Below are 22,475 nucleotides of genomic sequence, written 5' to 3'. Positions count from 1 at the left end.
AACATGATCTAATTTGTAGAAAACCCTAATACATATCCAAAAAATTGTTAGAACTAATAAATGAATTCAGTAAAGTTACAGGATACAAAATTAACATATAAAATCAGTTATATTTCTATACACCAGCCACAAACTGTCTAAAAATAAAATTAAGAAAACAATCCTGTTTGCAGTAGCATCAAAATAATGACGTATTTAGGGATAAACTTAACCAAGGAGGTGAAAGACTTGTATACTGAAAACTATACTCCCTGAAGAAAGAAATTAGGGCAGATACTAGAAAATTGAGAGACATCATGTTCATGGATTAAACAAATAAATGAATACTGTTAAGATGTCCATACAACGCAAAGCAATATGCAGATTCAATAAATCCCTGTCAAAATCCCAATGGCATTCTTTACAGAAATAGAAAAAACAATCCTAAAATTCACATGGAAACATAGACGGTCCCCACAGTCAAAGCATTTTTGAACAGAAACAAAGCTGGAAGCATCACATATTCTGATTTCAAAATATATTACGAAGCCACAGTAACCAAGAGTGTGATACTGGCACAAAAACAGACATATAGACCAATGGAACAGACTAGAGAGCCCAGCAATAAACTCATGCACATACAGACAATTGATTTCTGACAGTTGTGCCAAGAATTCACAATGGGGACAGGATATTGTCAATAAATGGTGCTGGGAAAACTGGATATCCACATGCAAAGGAATGAAACTGGAAACTTACACTATACACAAAATCAACACAAATGGATTACAGACTAAAATGTAAGATCTAAACTGTAAAATTCCTAAAGAAAACATAGGAGAAAAGTTTGTTGATATTGGTCTTAGCAATAATTGTTTGGATGTGACACCAAAAGCACAGGCCATGAGCAGAAATAGACAAATCGTACTAAATACATCAAACTGAAAAGCTTCTACACAGCTAGGAAATAACTGACGAAATGAAAAAGCACCTACAGAATGGGAGAAAATATTTGCAAGCCATATGTCTTATCGAGGGTTAATATCCAAAATACATAGGAAACTCGTACAACTCAATAGTAAAAAAGCCAAATAACTTAATTTAAAAATTGGCATACAAACTGAATACACATTTCTGCAAAGACAGCATACAAGTGGCCAAGAGGTACATGAAAAAGTGCTTAACACCACTAGTTGTTAGGGAAAGGCAAATCAAAATTACGAGTTATCACTTCACACCAGTTAGGATGACAATTATAAAAAAAAGTAATTAGTGAAGATGTGGAGAAAAGGGTACCCTTGTACACTGCTGTTAGGAATGTGAAATGGTTTAGCCACTATGAAGACAGTATGGAGTTTCCTCAAAAAATTAAAAATAGAACTAGTATATTATCCTGTAATCCCCCTTCTGGGTATATATCCAAAGGAATTAAAATCAAGACCTTGAAGAGATATCTGCACTCACATGTCCACTGGATCATTATTCACAATAGCTAAGATATGGAAACAACCTAAATGTCCATCCATGGATGAATAGAAAATATATATATGTGTGTGTGTGTATACACATATATATGTAAAATGGCATATTATTCAGCAATAAAAAGAAGGAAATTCCACCCTTTTCCACAGCATAATGAACCTAGAGGTCATTATGCTAAGTAAAATAATCCATGTGCAAAAGAACAAATACTACATGATACCACTTATATGAGGAATCTGAAAGAGTCAAACTCGAAGAAGCAGAGAGTAGAATGGTGTTTGCCAGGTGCTGGGGGATGTGAGAAATGGGGAAATATTTGTCATAGAGTACAAAGTTTCAGTTGTGCAAGATAAATCAATCCTAGGGATCTACTTTACAGTCTAGTGTCTAGGGTTATAATACTGTACCGTATACTTAAAAGTTGCTGTGAGGGTAGATCTTATGTTGAGTGTTATCACAAAAAAATAATGAATAAAGGGCAGAGAGAGTTTTAGGAGGTAATGGATATGTTTATTGCATAAACTGTGGTGATGATATTTAGATGTATACTCATCTGCAAATACATCAAGTTGTGTACATTAAATATGTACAGCTCTTTGTATGTTAACCATACCTCAGTAAAGTGTTTTTTTAAAAATCTATGACACGTGTAATTGAACTTATTTGCCGAAATGTTTTATTGCTTCTCTTTGGCTGTCTAGCTCCTAGCACTCTCTTTTTCCTGTTAAATGAGGGCAGATGATTTCTCCTTGTCTCTATTAGCATTCTTTTCATTCTCTTATCGTTGCAAACAAAAAAGTTAACAGCAGAAATACCATATGATCTGGCAATATCAATTATGGTTATATAGCCAAGAGAATTGTACACAGGATATTGAAGAGACATTTTCATACTCATATTCATTGCCACACTATTCACATATGGAAACAACCTAAATGCCCATCAACGGATGAATGGATAAAGAAAATGTAGTATATTCATACCATAGGATATTATTCAACCATAAAGATGAGGAAATCCTGCCATATGCTATATCATAGATGAATCTAGAAAATTTTGCTAAGTGAAGTAAGTCAGTCACAAAAGGATAAATAGCTCTCATAGAAGGACAAATACTGCAGAATTCCACTTATAGGAGGTATCTAAAATATTAAAATAATAGAACAATAAGTAGAATGGTGGTCACCAGGGACTGGGGACAAGGGAATTGAGAAATTGTTGTTTAATGGGTACAGAGTTTTAGTCATGCAAGATGAAAAAGTCCTAGAGCTCATTGTACTTATAGTTAACAATACTGTATTGTACAGTTAAAATTTTTAGATTTCATTCTATGCATTTTGACCACAATAAAAGTTATTTTAAAATATATGTTAAAATTTCTCTTTTTAATATTAAAACTGTGAAAAATGGAATTCTGACTCATACAGCTATTCATGACCAAGCACCACGCCTACTACATTATAATTTTTCAATAAATAATTTATACATTCGTGACATGATGAATGGTCTACTTTATGACACACAGCAGCGTCTGCTTTCCATACCTGGGGAGGAAAATAAAAAAAGAGAAAGATCTCTCTGAAGCATTTCCACTCAGTCATGTTCTTGGAACTTGTAATACGTAGAATGTAAACTCCACGAAACAGGGATTTGGACTATTGTGGTCATTACCATATTTCCTATATAGAACAGAATGCCCTTTCAGTAAATATACCATGAATGGAAGCATATATGATTGACTTGACAAATAAGCCTCCTTATGCTCTGTTCTGCATGGTCACTAAGCTGCCCTTCAACTTGCCTTACTATCCTGAAAAAAAAAAAACATTGAAATGTTAATTGGAAAGAAATGGATTAGTTTCGGTTACTTTCTCTAACACAAAGTGAGAACAATAACAACCTTTACAATCATAAATACTGTACCATTTTTCTAGCTTCCACATACATGCGTTATCTGCTTCTGTTGAGTAAAATATCTCCATCCAGTCCTTTCGGCATGAGCATCCTAATGTTCACTCAAACCGTGTTGACAGCTATTGAAGACCAGGACAATGAGGTAAGAAGATCCCAAACCACACCAGTGTTCCCACCCTTTATTCACTTTATGGACGCCGACTAGTGTATATGTCAGGTCACGTGTTTCCTATATTCCATAACCAACTCCCTCTCCTGTTCACCTCCATGGTTAGAGCGTCTCCAGCATTCTTCCTTCCATTCTTGTGAGCAGCTTTTCTGAGCTCCTTTAAGCCCTCCTCGGGTTTGTTGGTGATCATCAACCACCGAGCAGACTCTGCCAGCCACCTGATCAAAGAAGAGGACAGAGGTGCCATCAACTCTCATTTGCCCATTTTTTTTTCACAGAGGCTTTTTCCTGAAATGCCTCTCCCCTCCCATCTAATACCTATCTCTTGTTTTGTTATACCAGGAAATATAAACTTAGGTTCTTTTGTACCATAACTCGGAAGCTGTGAAGATGACCTCTCCATGCAGTACACCTTCACCGACTGCCGGGAATATGGAGTTGGAGTCATAGTGCACTCCCCCCATTATTCAGGGGGATATTATCAGTTTTAGCAAATAAAACACTGTGTTTGGGCTTCCCTGGTGGCGCAGTGGTTGGGAATCCGCCTGCCAATGCAGGGGACACAGGTTCGAGCCCTGGTCCGGGAGTATCCCACATGCCGCGGAGCAACTAAGCCCGTGCGCCACAGCTACTGAGCCTGCGCTCTAGAGCCCACGAGCCACAGCTGCTGAGCCTGTGTGCCACAACTACTGAAGCCCGTGCTCCTTGGAGCCCGTGCTCTGCAACAACAGGGGCCACTGTGATGAGAGGCCCGCGCACCGCAGTGAGGGGTAGCCCCCACTCGCCACAACTGTAGAGAGCCCGCGCGCAGCAACGAAACCCAAGGTGGCCAAAAATAAATAAATAAATAAAATTTTAAAACAACAAGAAAACCCACTGTGTTTAGTTAAATTTGAATTCAGATGAACAGTGAATATGGGTAATTCTTGAGTATGACTATGTCCCATGCAATATTTTGGACATACACTAAAAAGTATTTGCTGTTTATTTGAAATTTTACTTTAATGAGACACTGTGTTTTATCTGGTTAGTAAATGAAAATACAGAATTCTTAGGTAAGTAGAGATTTCATATAAACAATGAATAATTTTTGGTGTAACTATGCTCCATACAATATTTGGCGTACTATACAAAAAGTTTGTTGTTTTATCTAAAATTCAAGTTTAACTGAATGCCCTTGGTATTATCTGGCAACCCTACCCGTTCTGCTTCTTTAATTGTACATAGGGCACAGATTACTAGAGCATGTGCTCAAGTGTTGACTAAGACCACCCAGAATTCTTGCATCCTAATTTCAGGTACCTTGCATCTAGGATCCTCTAAGACAAAGGATGTAAGAAAGCTTATACCTTGAGGAAAGAAAGAAGACAAATAATGGTACAGAAAACACCAGCTGAAGGGTGTGCCAGTCTCGAATGGCAAAAGCTATTCCTCCTAGGGCGATCTGTCCCATGCAAGCAGCACAGATGGACATGGTCATTCCCATGACTTGGAATTGGGGCCCTGTCCATTCTACAACTGAAAGAAAACACAAACAGGATTTTGACTTCAAACAAAGTTAGAGTTTCAAAGTCAAAGTTAAGGCTTGGAAAATGTCAAAGACCCAAAGTATTGACTTACTAAGCACAGAAATATTTGTCAGGATGCTCATGGTAGAAAACCCAGCCAAGAAGCGTAGGGAGCAGTAAATGAGGAAGGTGGGAGCAAAGGCTGCACAGGTGTCAGTAATGGCGAGCTGGAGCAAACACCATCTGAGCATTAACCTCCTCCCAAACCTGAGAAATGGAAACAGGTTAGATATAGTAATAGTAACAACCTGTTGTAGAAATGAACAAAAAGAAGACACACTTTGAAATTTAGGGGATGTTTTGTTATTTTTATTTTATTTTAAAATTTTTTCTGTTTTTCTTTTTTCCCCCAGTTTTATTGAGATATAATTGACATACAGCCTTGGACAAGTTTAAGGTGTACAGCATAATGATTTGTCTTACATACATCATGAAATGATTACCACAGTGTTTAGTGAACATTCATCATCTCATATAGATACAAAATTAAAGAAATAGAAAAAAATTTCCCTTGTGATGAGAACTCTTAGGATTTACCGTACTAACAGCTTTCATATATAACACACAGCCATGTTAATTATATTTATCATGTTATACATTACATCACTAGTACTTATTATCTTATAACTGGAAATTCCTACCTTTTGACTGCCTTCATCCAGTTGCCCCTCCCCTCATGCCCGACTCTGGTAACCATAAAACTGATCTCTTTTTCTATGAATTTGTTTTTGGAGTATAATTGACCTACAACACTGTGTTAGTTCCTGTTACACAACATAGTAATTCCATATTTCTATACATTTCAAAATGATCACCACGATAAATTGTCTGTCACCATACAAAGATATTACATTGTTATTGACTCTATTCCCCACACTGTACATTTCATAACCTTGACTCATTTATTTTGCACCTGGAAGTTTATACCTCTTAATCTCCCTCACCTATTTCTTTCCCCACACACCTGTCCCCTCTGGTAACTACCTGTTTGTTTGTTCTCTGTATCTATAACTGATTCTGTTTTGTTATGTTTGTTCACTGTTTTCTTTTTTAGATTCCACATTTAAGTGAAATCAGTATTTGTCTTTCTCTGTCTGAATTATTTCACTTAGCATAATACCCACTAGGTCCATCCATGTTGTTGAAAATGGCAAGATTTCATTCTTTCATATGTTTCACATATATATATATATATATATATATATATATATATATATATATATATATATATATAACACATATCTTCTTTATCCATTAATCTATTGATGGGCACTTAGGTTGCTTCTATATCTTGGCTATTGTAAATAATGCTGCAATGAACTTAGGGGTGCATATATTTTTTTGAATTATTGCTTTTTTTTTCTTCAGATAAATACCTAGGAGTGGAATTTGTGGGTCATACGGTAGTTCTATTTTTAATTTTTGAGGAATCTCCATACTGTTTTCCATAGTGGCTGTACCAATTTACATTCCCACCAACAGTACATAAGCGTTCCCTTGTCTCCACATCCTCACCAATTTATTGTCTTTTTGATAATAGCCACTCTGACAGATGTGAGGCGGTTTCTCATTGTGGTTTTGATTTGCATTTCTCTGATGATTACTGATGCTGAGCATCTTTTCATGTGTCTGTTGGCCATCTGTATGTCTTCCTTGGAAAAATGTTTATTCAGATCCTCTGCCCACTTTTTAATTAGGTTGTTTGCTTTTTTGATGTTGAGTTCTATGAATTCCAGTATATTTTGGATATTATACCCTTATTGTATGTATCTTCTCCCATTAAGTAGTAGCCTTTCATTTTGTTGATAGATTCCTTCCCTGTGTAAAAGCTTTTTAGTTTGACGTAGTCCCATCTGTTTATTTTTACTTTTGTTCCCCTTGCCTGAGGAGACATACACCCCGCCCCTCAAAATTACTAAGACCCATGTCAAAGAGTGTGCTGCTTGTGTTTTCTTCTAGAAGTTTTATGGTTTCAGGCCTTACATATAAGTCTTCAATTCATTTTAAATTTATTTTTGTGCTTGGTGTGAGAGAGTGGTCTAGTTTGATTCTTTTGTGTGTAGCTGTCCAGTTTTCTCAACACCATTTATTGAAGAGGCTGTCTTTTTCCATTGTATATTCTTGCCTCCTTTGATGAGACTAATTGCCCATATAAATGTGGGTTTATTTCTGGGTTTTCTCTTGTGTTCCATTGATCTATGTGTCTGTTTTTGAGCCAGTATCATACTGTTTTGATTACTGTAGCTTTGTAGTATAGTTTGAAACCAGAGAGCATGATACTCCAGCTTTGTTCTTTTATCTCAGGATTGTTTTGGCTGTTTGGGGTCTTTCATGTTTCCATACAAATTTTAGAATTATTTTTACTAGTTCTATGAGAAATACCGTTGGTATTTTGATAGGGAGTGCATTGAATTTGGAGATTGCCTTGGGCAGTGTGGTCATTTTAACAATATTTATTCTTCTAATCCTTGAGGACGGTTTATCTTTCCATTTGTTTTGTTGTCTTCAGTTTCTTTTATCAGTGCCTTATAATTTGCCTTTTACTCCCTCAGTTGGACTTATCCTTAGGAATTTTATTCTTTTTGTTGCAATTGTGAATGGGATTGTTTTCTTAATTTTTCTTTCTGATAGCTTCTTGGTTAGTGTATAGAAATGCAACAGATTTCTGTATACGGTAAGTTCCCTACATATGAACGGGTTCCATTCTGAAAGCACATTCGTAAGTCCAATTTGTTCGTAAGTCCAACAAAGTTAGCTTAGGTACCCAACTAACACAATCAGCTGTACAGTACAGTACTGTACTGTAATAGGTTTATAATACCTTTCAAACAAATAATGCATAAAAAAACACAAAAATAAAGAAAACGTTTTTAATCTTATAGTACAGTACCTTGAAAAGTACAGTAGTACAGTACAACAGCTGGCATACAGGAGCTGGCATCAAGTGGACAGGCAAGAAGAGTTACTGACTGGAGGAGGGAGGGGAGGTGGGAGATGGTAGAGCTGAAAGATCGTCAGCAACAGGAGATGGAGGGCGAGCTGCAGTTGCACTCATGGGTGTCGTTGACGGCACAGCTTCTGGTTCCTTGCTAGATTCAATTCTATCTACCCTCTTGAAAAAACAATCCAGTGATGTCTTGGTAGTAGATCTTTTTTTTTTTTTCTCATCATAGATGACACAGTAGCACTGGATTCCATTCTGAATGGCTGCTGCAAACTTCATGTACTGTTCTACATTTTGGTCCTGTGTCTCAAAAACTAACAGTGCCTCCTCAAAGAAAGAAAATCCCCTTGCCATTTCCTGCATCATGAATCTCTTTGGTTCTTCAGTTACTTTTTCTTCCTTTTCTCTCTCTTCGCCCTTACTCTGGGCACATTCGCATCTTTGAAAGTTTGCAACTTACTGTATTAATTTTATATCCTGCAACTTTTGCCAAGTTCATTGATGAGTTCTAGTAGTTTTTTGGTATCATCTTTAGGATTTTCTGTGTATAGTATCTTGGCATTTACAAACAGTGACTGTTTTACTTCTTCATTTCCAATTTGGATTTTTTTTTTCTTTTTTTTTGCGGTACGCGGGCCTCTCACTGCTGCAGCCCCTCCTGTTGCGGAGCACAGGTTCCGGACGCGCAGGCTCAGCGGCCACGGCTCATGGGCCCAGCCGCTCCGCGGCATGTGGGATCCTCCCAGACTGGGGCACGAACCCGCGTCCCCTGCATCGGCAGGCAGACTCCCAACCACTGTGCCACCAGGGAAGCCCTGGATTACTTTTATTTCTTTTTTCAACTGGTTGTTGTGACTAGGACTTCCAAATCTATGTAAATAAAAGTGAATAAAATTGGTGAGAGTGGGCATCCTTGTCTTCATCCTGATATTACTAGAAATGCTTTCAATTTTTCACCATTGAGTATGATGCTACTTAGCTATGGGCTTGTCACATATGGCCTTTATTGTGTTCAGGTATGTTCCCTCTTTGTTGAGAGGTTTCTTTTTTATCATAAATGGATGTTGAATTTGTCAAGGTTTTTCTGCATCTATTGAGATGATCATATGATTTTTATTCTTCAGTTTGTTAATGTGGTGTATCACATTGATTGACTTACAGATATTGAACCATTCTTGCATCCCTGAGATAAGTCCCATTTGATCGTGGTTTGTGATACTTTTAATGTATTATTGATTTCTGCTCTGATATTTATGATTTTTTTCTTTCTATTAACTTTGGGTTTTGTTTGTTCTTCTTTTTCTCATTCCTTTAGGTGTAAGTTTAGGTTGTTTATTTGAGATTTTTCTTGTTTTCTGAGGTAAGCTTGTATAAAACTCCCTCTTAGCACTGTTTTTGTTGTATCCCATAGATTTCAGATTGTTGTGTTTTCATTTTCATTTGTCTCTAGGTATTTTTAAATTTCTTCTTTGATTTATTTAGTGAACCATTGGTTATTTAGTAGCATTTGTTTAACCTCCACATTCTTGTGGTTTTTGCAGTTTTTTTCTTGTATTGGATTTCTAGTCTCACAGCATTGTGGTCAGAAAAGATGCTTGATATGATTTCAATTTTCTTAAATTTACTGAGACTTGTTTTGTGCCCTATCATATGACTTACCCTGGGGAATGTTCCATGAGTACTTGAAAATAATGTGTATTCTGCTGCTTTTTGATGGGATATTCTATATATATCTATTAACTCCATCTGATTTAATATGTCATTTAAAGCCCTTATTGATTTTCTGTCTGGAAGATGTCTCCATTGGTGTAATTGAGGTGTTGGAGTCCCCTAGTATTATTGTGCCATGTTGATTTCTCCCTTTATGTCTGTAAATATTTCCTTTATGTATTTAGGTGCTCCTATGTTTTATATATATATATATACACACACACACATACATACATATATATTTGTGTATGTGTATATATATATATATAATTTTTATATCTTCTTCCTGAATTGAGCCCTTGATCATTATGCAATGGCCCTCTTTGCCTCTTGTTACAGTCTTTGTTTTAAAGTCTCTTTTGTCTAATATAAGTATTGCTATTCTGGCTTTCTTTTGATTTCCATTTGTATGGAATAACTTTCTCCATTCCCTCATTTTCAGCCTGTATGTGTCTCTAGATATGAAGTAAGTCTCTTGTAGGCAGCATATATAGGGGTCTGTTTTTAGGTGTGTGTATCCATTCAGCAACACTATGTCTTTCAATTGGAGCATTTAGTCTATTTACATTTTTAATACTTATTGTTAGGTATGTACTAATTGTCATTTTGTTAATTGTTTTTATAGTTCTTTTTTGTTCCTTTCTTCTCTTTTGTTCTCTTCCCTTGTGATTTGATTTTACCTGTGATAGATTTTACTATCTTTATTGTTATCTTTGGATTCATTTCTCTTTTTTGGGGAGGTGGGGAGTGCATCTATTATAGGTTTTTGGCTTCTGGTTACCATGAGGTATATATATATATATCAGTCTCTCTATATGTGTGATTATTTTAAGCTGCTGATCTCTTAACTTAAATGCATTTTAACAACCCTGCATTATTATTCCCCTCCCCCAACAATTATGGTTTTTGATGTCATATTTTACATCTTTTTTTTTTTTTGCGATACGTGGGCCTCTCACTGTTGTGGCCTCTCCCGTTGTGGAGCACAGGTTCCGGATGTGCAGGCTCAGAGGCCATGGCTCACGGGCCTAGCTGCTCTGCAGCATGTGGGATCTTCCCGGACTGGGACACGAACCCACGTCGCCTGCATTGGCAGGTGGACTCTCAACCACTGCACCACCAGGGAACCCCTCTTTTTGTTTTTGGAATCCTTTAAATACTTATTGCACATAGAGATGATTTAACTAATTTTCTTATAACCTTTAGCTTTATACCTGGTTCATTTACTACCTTTACTGTATATATGCCTTAACCAATGAGATTTTTCCTTTCACAATTTTCTTGTTTCTTATTTTTTGAGTTTTGTACTCTTTGTACTTCCTGGACCAGGCTATCTGTTTTCTTTCCCAGGTTAGGAAAGTTTTCAGCTATTATGTCTTCACATATGTTCTCTGCCCCTTTCTCTCTCTCTTCTCCTTTTGAGATCCTTATAATGTGAATGTTAGCCCACTTGATGTTGTCCCAGAGGTCTCTTAAACTGTACTTATTTCTTTTTATTGTTTTTTCTTTTTCTTTTGTTCAGCTTTAGTGATTTCCACTACTCTGTCTTCCAGTTTGCTGATTTTTTCCTCTTTATCACTTACTCTACTGATTCCTTCTAGTGTATTTTTCATTTCAGTTATTGAATTCTTCATCTCTGTTTGGTTCTTCTTTATATTTTCTAACTCTTTGTTAAAAGCTTCTTACTTTTCATTCTGTTCATCCAATCTTCTCTCGATTTCTTTGATCATCATTATGATCATTACTTTGAATTCTTTATTGGGTAGATTGGCTATCTCCACTTCACTTAGTTCTTCTGGGGTCTATCTTGTTCCTTCATTTGGAATGTCTTTCCTCTGTTTCCTCATTTTGCCTAATTTGCTGGGGTTTTTTTTAACATCTTTATTGGAGTATAATTGCTTTACAATTGTGTGTTAGTTTCTGCTGTATAACAAAGTGAATCAGCTATATGTATACATATATCCCCATATCTCCTCCCTCTTGCATGTCCCTCCCACCCTCCCTATCCCACACCTCTAGGTGGTCACAAAGCACTGAGTTGATCTCCCTGTGCTATGCGGCTGCTTCCCACTAGCTGTCTATTTTACATTTGGTAGTGTATATATGTCCATGCCACTCTCTCACTTCATCCCAGCTTCTCCCTCCCCATGTCCTGAAGTCCATTCTCTTTGTCTGCATCTTTATTCCTGTCCTGTCCCTAGGTTCTTCAGAACTTTTATTTTTTTAGATTCCATATATATGCGCTAGCTCTATTTATAATTTGCTGTTTTTATTTCTATGTATTTGGTAGGTTGGTTATGTTTCCTGACCTGAAGAAGTGGCCTTTTGTAGGAGTTGTCCTATCCATGCCAGCGGTGCAACTCCCTTTGGTCACCAGAGCTATATGCTCTAGAGGTGCCCCCTATGTGGGCTGCATGGGTCCTTCTGTTGTTGTGGATGCCTACTGTGCACAGTCTCATAGGAGCTGCTGGTCCCCAGTCCAGTTGGTTGCCAGGCCCTGCCTTGTGCAGAGGCTGCTGGCTGCTGGTTGGCTGGGCTGTGTTGTAAGGAGGCTGATGCAAGTCCTGCATTGTCTCAGGGCTAGTGCTGACCCTCTGGTGGGTGTGTTCTGGGGTGGCTGCTTTTTTGACCAGTGTTCCAGATCTAGCATTGACTTGCTCGTCGTTTGGGTCAGTTCCTGACATACCAGGCTGTGAGGTCTGGGTTATTCTAAAGCTGTTTCTGGTCTGTTGGTGAGTGGGGCTGGATCCTGGGGCATCTGGCTGAGGGGTCCAAGGTGTCTTGGAGCTGGTGTTAGCCTGCTGGTGAATGGGCTGGGTCCTGACATGGTGAGCAGTGGAGCTGCCATGGTCCTGGGTCTGGAGTTTGCCTGCTGGTGGGCAGGGCTGGGGCCCAGTGGGTCCTGGAGTTGTTGCCTGTCCACTGCCATGTGTGTGGCTGGCCCAGGGCTAGTGCTGGCCATCTGGTGGGTGAAGCTGTCCATCTGATGGGTTCCAGATTCTCTGGTTGCAGGGCCCTGGGTGTCCTGTGGCTAGTGATGGCACACTGGTGTGTGTTGCTGGGTCCTGGGTCCTCTGGTGGAAATGGATGTGTGCTGGGGTGGCTGTGGCCTCAGGGGATCTTAAGGCTGCTCTCTTGCTGGTGGGTGGGGCTGTGTCCCTACATGGCTAGTTGCTTGCCTGAGGCATCTCAGTACTGGTGTTGACAAGCTGGTGAGCAGGGCCAGGTTCTGGGAGAGGGAGGATTCCAAAATGGCACTGGCCAGCAGCAGTGTCCACATTGTAGAATGAGCTCCCTAGATGGCTGATGCCAGTGTCTATGACCCCAGGGTGAGTTCCAGTTACTACCTGCGTCTCTGGGAGGCTCCCCAAGATCAGCAAGTGGGTCTGACCCAGTCTCCTTTCAAATTTCTCTTTCTGCAGTGCATCGCAGAGCATGTGAGATTCTGTGTGAGCCCTTTAATAGTGGAGTCTCTATTTCCCACAACCCTCTGGCTCCCCTGAAATTAAGCTCTGCTTGCCTTCAGAGCCAAACCTTCTGGGGGCTCATCTTTCTGATGCAGGACCCCAAGGCTGGGGAGATCAATGTAAAGTTTGGGCTCCTGGCTTCTTGGGGAGAACCTCAGCAATTGTAATTATCCTCCCTGTTTGTGGGTCACCCACCTGAGGGTATAGGTATTGACTATACTGAATCTCTGCCCTTCCTCCCTGTCTTTTTGTGGTTGGTTCCTTCTTTATATCTTTAGTTGTAAAAGATTTTTTTCCTGCTAGATTCTGCTCTTTCTTATCAATAGTTGCTATGTAAATAGTTGTAATTTTGGTGTGCCCAAGGGAGGAAGTGAGCTCAGGGTCTTCCTACTCCAATTATCTTGGCCACCTCCCCCAGAACAGCAGTCTTGACTTTCTCCTCTATATGTGTCTCATTCCCTTCATCTCACTAAATGGTATCAGCATTCATCCATTTCCTCAGCCTGGACACATAGATATCTTCCTTGACCCTCTACGACACCATCACCTCCTTAAAAATCTGAAAGCATCAGGAAGTTCTACCGCATTGTCCTCAAATTATGACCCAAATCCAGCTATTTGTTACCATTTCTGCGGACATCTTCCTAATTCAAATTCCCACCATCTTTCCTAAGGCCTATTTTGACAGACTTTTAAAATGTCTTCCCTAACATGATTCTGGCTCTCTCAGTTAATTATCAGTGGAGATTCAAGAATTAGGTTTAAAATATTCTATTATAATACTCCTCTTAAAAGCCTCTGATGCATACATTTCTGGTTCCAGGAATAAAGGCCTTAAACCCTACTATTTGCCCTCCATTCCCTCAGAAAAGAAATATAATGCAGGTACATACACAAAAAGGAGCTACTGGAACATAGGTGAGAGTGAACAAAAGCAGATAGACTGTAATGGGGAGTGTATACTCTCTCAGATAAGAGCAGAGGGAGAACAATATAAAGAACATCCTGTTTCCATGGCTCTTAGCCCGGAATAAGGTGCAGTCCTTACAGTAAAGTGAATGAGGTGCATGAAAAAAACCTGCCATCCTGCAATCTGGAGAATCAGGGCACAGATGGTGGGAAACTGGGAACAATGAAAAAAGTGGGGGTTCCAGCAAGGGAAAGTGGTAAAGAGGGGATCCCAAAATTGTGTCTACCACACATCCCCCAGATGGCCCCTGAAACATACACCTGCAGAATAAGTTCAACTAAGGACAAAGATCTAAACTGAGGTCAGAGCTGCTGCATAAGAAACAGTTTTTAGTTTACTTTCAGGCATGAAAATTACTTGCTGAAATGAAGGAATCAGTATTACTGATGAATAATAATGGAAAATAGAATCTTCACAACTTATAATATTCAAGATATAATTCAAAATATCTTGATATGTGAAGAACCAAGAAAATGGAACTCATTCCCAAGAGAATGGAAATCTTTCAAATCTCCTGAGATGAGACAAATTTTGGAACTAACCAACAAGGATTTTAAATATCAAAGATCCATTTGATACGATTGATGAACCTACAATTATACGTCATTATCCCCCAATGTTCATAGTTTACATTAGGATACACTCTTGGTGTTGTACATTTTATGGGTTTTGACAAATGTATAATGACATGTGCCCACCATTACAGTATCATAAAGAGTAGTTTCACTGTCCTAAAATACCTCTGTACACTGCTTATTCATTTATTTCCCCCCTACCAACTACTTACCCTTTTACTGTTTCCATAGTTTTGACTTTTCCAGAACGTTATATAGTTGGAATCACACAATATGTAGCCTTTTCAGATTAGTTTTTTTCACTTTGTGATACATATCTAAGGTTCCTCCATGTCTTTTCATGGCTTGATAGCTCATCTACTTTTAGCATTGAGTAAGATTCTACGGTTTGATGTAACACCATTTATTTATGAGTTCATCTACTAAAGGACATGTTGGTTGCTTCCAAGTTTTGGCAATTATGAATAAAGCTACTATGAACATCCACAGGTAGGTTTTTGTGTGGACATAACTTTTCAAGTCCTTTGAGAAAGTACCAAGGAACTTGATTGCTAGATTATTTGCCAAATGTGCTTAATTTTGTAAGAAACTGACAAAATGTCTTCAAACGTGGCTGTAACATTTTGCATTCCCATCAGCAACAAATGAGAGAGAGTTCCTGTTGCTCCTCATCTCTGTCAGCATTTGGTGTTGTCAGTGTTTTGCTTTTTGCCATTCTAATAGGTGTGCAGTAGTATATCATTGTTTTAGTTTGCATTTCCCTAATGACATATGTTGTGGAGCATCTTTTCATATGCTTATTCACCATCTGTATAATTTCTTTGGTGGGGTGCCTTTCAAGTTTTCTGACCATTTTTAAATTGGAATGTTCATTTTCCTTTTGTTAAGCGTTCTTTGTATATTTTGGATAACGATTCTTTTTCAGGTGTCTTTTGCAAGTATTTTTTCCAAGTCTGTGGTTTGTCTTCTCATGCTCTTGATTAAGTTTCTTTTTAATTTCAGTATAATATATAAAATATGATTTGCTATTTTAACCACTTTTGACTGTATAGATCCCTCACTGGTATTAATTACATTTACAATGTTGTGCAACCATCGTCACTAGCTACTGCCAAAATTTTTCAAAATCCTCAACAGAAACTTTGTACCCATTAAGCAATAACTCTCCATTCCTCTTTCTCCCCATCTTCTGGTATCTATATTCTACATTATTCTCTATGAATTTTCCTATTCTACATATTTTATATAAGTGGAATCGTAAATATTTGTCTTGTCTTTTCTTATTTTACTTTACATGTTTTCATGGTTTTAGCATGATTCAGAACTTTATTTCCTTTATGGCTGAACAATTTCCATTGTATGTACATATCGCATTTTATCCATCTGTTGATGGATACTTGGGTTGTTTTCATTTTCTGGCTATTGTGAATAATGCTGCAATGACATTGTTGTATAAGCTATCTGTTTGAGTTCCTGTTTTCAGTTCTTTCTGTTTTATACCTAGCAGTGGAATGCTGGGTCGTGTGGTTTCCCTAAATTTAGCTTTTGAAGAACTCCCAAAGTATTTGTCATAGTGGTGGCACCATTTTACCTCCGCATCAGTAATGTACAAGATTCTAATTTCTCTGTATCTTTGTGAATACATGTTATTTTCCTTTTTTTTTTTTTTTTTTTGAATTATAGCCATCCTAGTAGGTGTGAAGTGGCATTTTATTGTGGGTTTTTTTTTTGTTTGTTTGTTTGTTTTGCGGTACGCGGGCCTCTCACTGTTGTGGCCTCTCCCGTTGCGGAGCACAGGCTCCGGACGCGCAGGCTCAGCGGCCATGGCTCACGGGCCCAGCCGCTCCGCGGCATGTGGGATCTTCCCAAACCGGGGCACGAACCCGTGTCCCCTGCATCGGCAGACGGACTCTCAACCACTGTGCCACCAGGGAAGCCCATTTATTGTGGTTTTTGACTTGCATTTTTTTAAATGACATCATGTTGAGCATCTTTTTATGTACTTATGCACTATTTGTATAACTTCATAAAATAAATGTATATTCAAGTCCTTTGCCCATTTAAAAATTGAGTCTTTTGTCTTTTTGTTGTTGAGTTGGAGTTCTTTGTATAGTCTAGATATTAAACCCTATTCCATTGGTCCATTTGCCTATCTATTCTTTATATATGATTTACAAATATTTTCTCCCATCAGATAGGTTATCTTTTCACTTTCTTGATAATGTCCTTTGATGTGCAAAAGTTTTTAATTTTGATGAAGTCCTATCTCTATATATTTTCTTTTGTTACTCAGGCTTTTGGTATTATATCTAAGAATACATTGCCAAACCCAAAGTCATGTAGATTTCCACCTGTTTTTTCCTGAGTTTTATAGTTTTAGATCTTATATTTAAGTTGCTAATCCATTTTGTGTTAATATTTATTATGGTTTTAGGTTTATTCACATTCTTTTGCATGTGGATATCCAATTGTCACAGCACCATTTGTTAAATGGGCCATATTTTACGCATTGAATGGTCTTGGAAGCTTTTTCAAAAATCAATCAGCATAGATATATTGTTTTATTTTTATTTCTGCAAGATGAGTAGTTCTGTGTTATAGAACTGTTAGAAATGAACATTCTGACTCTGAAAACTTTTATAAGGTACCTTTGATAAGGTCATAAATTCAGAATTCACAGTTTTCACCTGAGATAACAGATGGCATTATGCTAGTAGTGGTAAGGGGCACCTTAATTCCCCATACCCTTTAGAGGAGACAGGCTTGGGTGGTGGCAAAGGTTGGCTGTCTAATTCAGAAGTGGTATGGTCAGGCACAGGGTATTCCAATTTCTAATACCACAAATGGTGACAGAAGTTGTCATTAGATTAATTCCCTACATGGTTGAAAAATTTACCTTTAAAGTAATGTTTCAGCAAAAATAAAAATCAAGGTCCTTGGAATATACCACCAAACACTTTGCTATGTATAACACAGGTTTCTTAGGAATGTCTACCCATCACACTTGAGAAACAGGGACATGATGACCATGCTCTGAAAATCCACAAGCATTCGGCTAAGAGGGACTGAACACGGCCCCCTGACTAAGGCACGCAACAGTTTTCCATATTGTATCATTGAGCAGGTTGAATCTCATGATGTGAAACATCTTCCTCTCTGTTCCCATAGGTACCTCTTTCTCGTCTTTATAAGCCACATGTTGTGGCACCTCTGTTCTAAACCTCATCCTAAAATGCTCCCATGTCTGATGGAGATGTTGTTTCTGTATCCCATACACAGTGCTCACAGCTGATAAAATAGCCCTCACCACATGGACTGTAATTCTCCATTTGTTTGTGTTTCTAGATCCCTGGGGGGCAAGGAAGCCCCAGGGCAGTGTAATTTGACATAAGTGGTTTTTTTTAAAACATTTTTATTGGAGTACAATTGCTTTACAATGGTGTGTTAGTTTCTGCTTTATAACAAAGTGAATCAGTTATACCTATACATATGTTCCCATATATCTTCCCTCTTGCATCTCCCTCCCTCCCACCCTCCCTATCCCACCCCTCAAGGTGGTCACAAAGCACCAAGCTGATCTCCCTGTGCTATGTGGCTGCTTCCCACTAGCTATCTATTTTACATTTGGTAGTGTATATATGTCCATGCCACTCTCTCACTTCATCCCAGCTTACCCTTCCCCCTCCCTGTATCCTCAAGTCCATTCTCTAGTAAGTCTGTGTCTTTATTCCCGTCTTACCCCTAGGTTCTTCATGACCTTTTTTTTTCTTAGATTCCATATATATGTGTTAGCATACGGTATTTGTTTTTCTCTTTCTGACTTACTTCACTCTGTATGACAGACTCTAGGTCCATCCACCTCACTACAAATAACTCAATTTCGTTTCTTTTTATGCCTGAGTAATATTCCATTGTATATATGTGCCACATCTTCTTTATCCATTCATCCGATGATGGACACTTAGGTTGCTTCCATGTCCTGGCTATTGTAAATGGAGCTGCAATGAACATTTTGGTACATGACTCTTTTTGAACTATGGTTTTCTCAGGGTATATGCCCAGTAGTGGGATTGCTGGGTCGTATGGTAGTTCTATTTTTAGTTTTTTAAGGAACCTCCATACTGTTCTTCATAGTGGGGGTATCAATTTACATTCCCACCAACAGTGCAAGAGGGTTCCCTTTTCTCCACACCCTTTCCAGCATTTATTGTTTCTAGAATTTTTGATGATGGCCATTCTGACTAGTGTGAGATGATGTGTCATTGTAGTTTTGATTTGCATTTCTCTAATGATTAATGATGTTGAGCATCCTCTCATGTGTTTGTTGGCAATCTGTATCTCTTCTTTGGAGAAATGTCTATTTAGGTCTTCTGCCCATTTTTGGTTTGGATTGTTTGTTTTTTTGATATTGAGCTGCATGAGCTGCTTGTAAAATTTGGAGATTAATCCTTTGTCAGTTGCTTCATTTGCAAATATTTTCTCCCATTCTGAGGGTTGCCTTTTCATCTTGTTTATGGTTTCCTTTGCTGTGCAAAAGTTTTAAAGTTTCATTAGGTCCCATTTGTTTATTTTTGTTTTTATTTCCATTTCTCTAGGAGGTGGGTCAAAAAGCATCTTGCTGTGATTTATGTCATAGAGTGTTCTGCCTATGTTTTCCTCCAAGAGTTTGATAGTGTCTGGCCTTACATTTAGGGCTTAAATCCATTTTGAGTTTATTTTTGTATTTGGTGTTAGGGAGTGTTCTAATTTCATACTTTTACAGTATGTAAAAGTCCAGTTTTCCCAGCACCACTTATTGAAGAGGCTGTCTTTTCTCCACTGTATATTCTTGTCTCCTTTATCAAAGATAAGGTGACCATAGGTGCGTTGGTTTATCTCTGGGCTTTCTATCCTGTTCCATTTGTCTATATTTCTGTTTTTGTGCCAGTATCATACTGATATGATACTATACATAGATAATCCTAAAGATGCTACCAGAAAACTACTAGAGCTAATCAATGAATTTGGTAAAGTAGCAGGATACAAAATTAATGCACAGAAATCTCTGGCATTCCTATACACTAATGATGAAAAATCTGAAACTGAAATTAAGAAAACACTCCCATTTACCATTGCAACAAAAAGAATAAAATATCTAGGAATAAACCTACCTAAGGAGACAAAAGACCTGTATGCAGAAAATTATAAGACACTGATGAAAGAAATTAAAGATGATACAAATAAATGGAGAGATATACCACATTCTTGGATTGGAACAATCAACATTGTGAAAATGACTCTACTACCCAAAGCAATCTACAGATTCAATGCAATCCCTATCAAACTACCAATGGCATTTTTCACAGAACTAGAATAAAAAATTTCACAATTTGTATGGAAACGCAAAAGACCCCGAATAGCCAAGGCAATCTTGAGAACGAAAAATGGAGCTGCAGGAATCAGGCTCCCTGACTTCAGACTATACTACAAAGCTACAGTAATCATAAGTGTTGCTTAATGGAAGAATGATTTATGAGTTCATGAAAATACATGAGTAAAGAGAGCTGTGATCCAGAGACACTCACCTGTCTGATAAATGGCCATATATGATGCTTCCCACCAGCATTCCAGCCATGAATAAGAATTTGGCCATTGATTTTAGTGACTGAGATTCACATACCAGGTCCCACTGGAAGAGAAGGAAACCAGCAAAGGAGAGCTCCACAACTTATAACCCCTCAGTGGAAACCTGATTGAAACAGTTTAAATGATTTACACGTTTCTTTGTTTCAGCCCTTTTTCCTCTCCAGCTTCCTTTTTTACTTTAGTTGACTTTTATCATTCAGGTATCAGCTTAAACCTGTTGGTTATATTTATGCCTTTTTTAATTCCATAATAAGTGATCCTCAAACATGGCCACAGAGTGCAATCATTTGAGGAGATTTAAAAATTTACTGAGGCCAGAATTTCATTACAGATCTTCTCATATGGTTGCTCTGGGGTACAGCGCTTGGAGGTTTTGATCAATATCCCTGATATTTCTAATTTTCAAGCCAGGCTGAGCATTACTGACCTTTTAAACACATCGCATAAATTACTTGCTTAACCTTTGGTCTTTTAAATAATAAAAGCCATATAATAGCAAGGTCACATCTATTTTTGAGTTCATTAGACTCATGAAATATATAGGTGTCTGGCATTCAGTAAAGAAGTAATTAATATTTGCTGAAAGAATGAAGAATGAGCACCTAATAGTGACTAAAAGTTCTAGAAGCTTGTTCATTACTCTGTTACCCTTAAACACCCAGATCATGCACTCATAAGATGTAAATGGGGCCTCTTACCTCAGTCACGACAGTGGAGGAGAAGGAGCTTTGGTCATACACCCAGCCATCCACACAGGGTTCTGTGTCCAGATCACTCATGTTGGGGAAGGTCCCGTTCAGGTGAAGGAGCTGCCACTGGGGGAGGAGGAAGCGACGACACTTCTCTGGCCTCAGGTTTGAGTCCAGTGGGATGGAGATTCTCAGGAGGGTGTCTTCGCTGAGGGTCCCAGTGCCATTAGCAGAGTCAGTGTCATTGTCAAGGATGTGAACCCAGCAGCGATGACCAGGAACAGCTGCAGTGAAGTTCTCCAATAGAATATGAGGGTACACTACGAGACTGGAGATACAAAGGAAAACCATCTGAAGGATCTGGAATCTCCCCAGGCCTCCAACTTGATCCAGGAGGTCCTGAAAGGCCATTGAGCTGAGCAGTGATCCCCAAGGGGAGGCAAAATGACTATTTAGAGAAGTTCAAAGGGAGAAAAAGTTTCCTTTCACTATGTCACACACTAAGTGTGTATTGACCCTGATCTCAGTATTAGCTCAATCGGCCCTGTCTCACCTTCACAGCAAGGCCATGGAAGCTATTTCTCCAGCTTGTTTGGGGATCAGGTCGGTAACTGTCTTCTTTAAAGTCACAGAGAAATATTTTGCTGAGATGCTTCCAGCAAATGACAAAACTGTTTAAAGGTCTACTTAGTGAAAATTCTTTTTATCAGCAGTGTCCCAAAGTGACACTGGACTTTGAGCTACACATCTGTAAATAAAATAAAATAAACCTGCTACATGGTTTGCAGTCCCTTTCAGAACATGTCATTTGTCAGACTCGAAAGTGAAACGTGTTTTGTTTTTCTGTGAAAAGTACTAAAAGTAAGTGCTTTGCTTTTTAGTACTGACTTTTGATTAAAAGAGTTAATGAAAATAGTCCTGAGTTAATTTAAAGCAAGTGAAATATGATACAATATTTTTCTTTTGGTAAATGACATTATTCTGCTGAAAGTCAAATCAAACCATGATTTCACATTGAAAATAAATTACTCAAAATGGGGTCAGTGTGGGTAGTGATGGAGGGCAGAGGGCTAAGTCAGTGCATAGAGAAGTTTATTTTTTACAGGCTTATAGATTCATTCGGATAACATTTGTGAGGACCTGCTCTGTTCTAGGAATACAGCATTGTGTTAGACAAGGTCTTTAAGTGTAAGACTATGGTGAGTAAGGGAGAGGTATGTAAATAACTACAATCTGATATTATAAAACATCTATATGGCAAATGCACAATGTGCTATGGAAGAACTGAAGAGCGATATAGGAAAACTGTCACCTTTGTTAGCACTAAATTTTCCATTAAAAAATTTTTGAAGCCTTATTGTGGTATAATTCATATAACACGTA

General features: G+C 38.2%; 1 protein-coding gene across 3 annotated transcripts in view; it reads right to left on the bottom strand.

Annotated features, from left to right (window-relative positions):
- The window catches only part of LOC309965846 (organic anion transporter 7), a 35,335-nt gene extending 13,590 nt beyond the window's left edge, over positions 1–21,745 (bottom strand). For 2 of the 3 annotated variants that reach the window (XM_082845647.1, XM_082845648.1), the window contains exons 1-5: positions 21,102–21,745; positions 20,343–20,446; positions 5,165–5,319; positions 4,894–5,062; positions 3,639–3,762 (exon numbers count right to left, since the gene is read on the bottom strand). In XM_082845647.1, the coding sequence (XP_082701773.1) occupies positions 3,639–3,762; positions 4,894–5,062; positions 5,165–5,319; positions 20,343–20,446; positions 21,102–21,503 (954 nt within the window). In that variant the 5' untranslated portion in view covers positions 21,504–21,745. The remainder of the gene's footprint in view (positions 1–3,638; positions 3,763–4,893; positions 5,063–5,164; positions 5,320–20,342; positions 20,447–21,101) is intronic. The other variant, XM_082845649.1, reaches the window with a different exon arrangement.
- Between the last annotated feature and the right edge of the window lie 730 nt (positions 21,746–22,475).

Source organism: Leucopleurus acutus (genome assembly GCF_964270905.1).
Source record: "Leucopleurus acutus genome assembly, chromosome: 8".
Classification (NCBI taxonomy): domain Eukaryota; kingdom Metazoa; phylum Chordata; class Mammalia; order Artiodactyla; family Delphinidae; genus Leucopleurus; species Leucopleurus acutus.
This window is presented reverse-complemented; position numbering and strand designations above follow the sequence as displayed.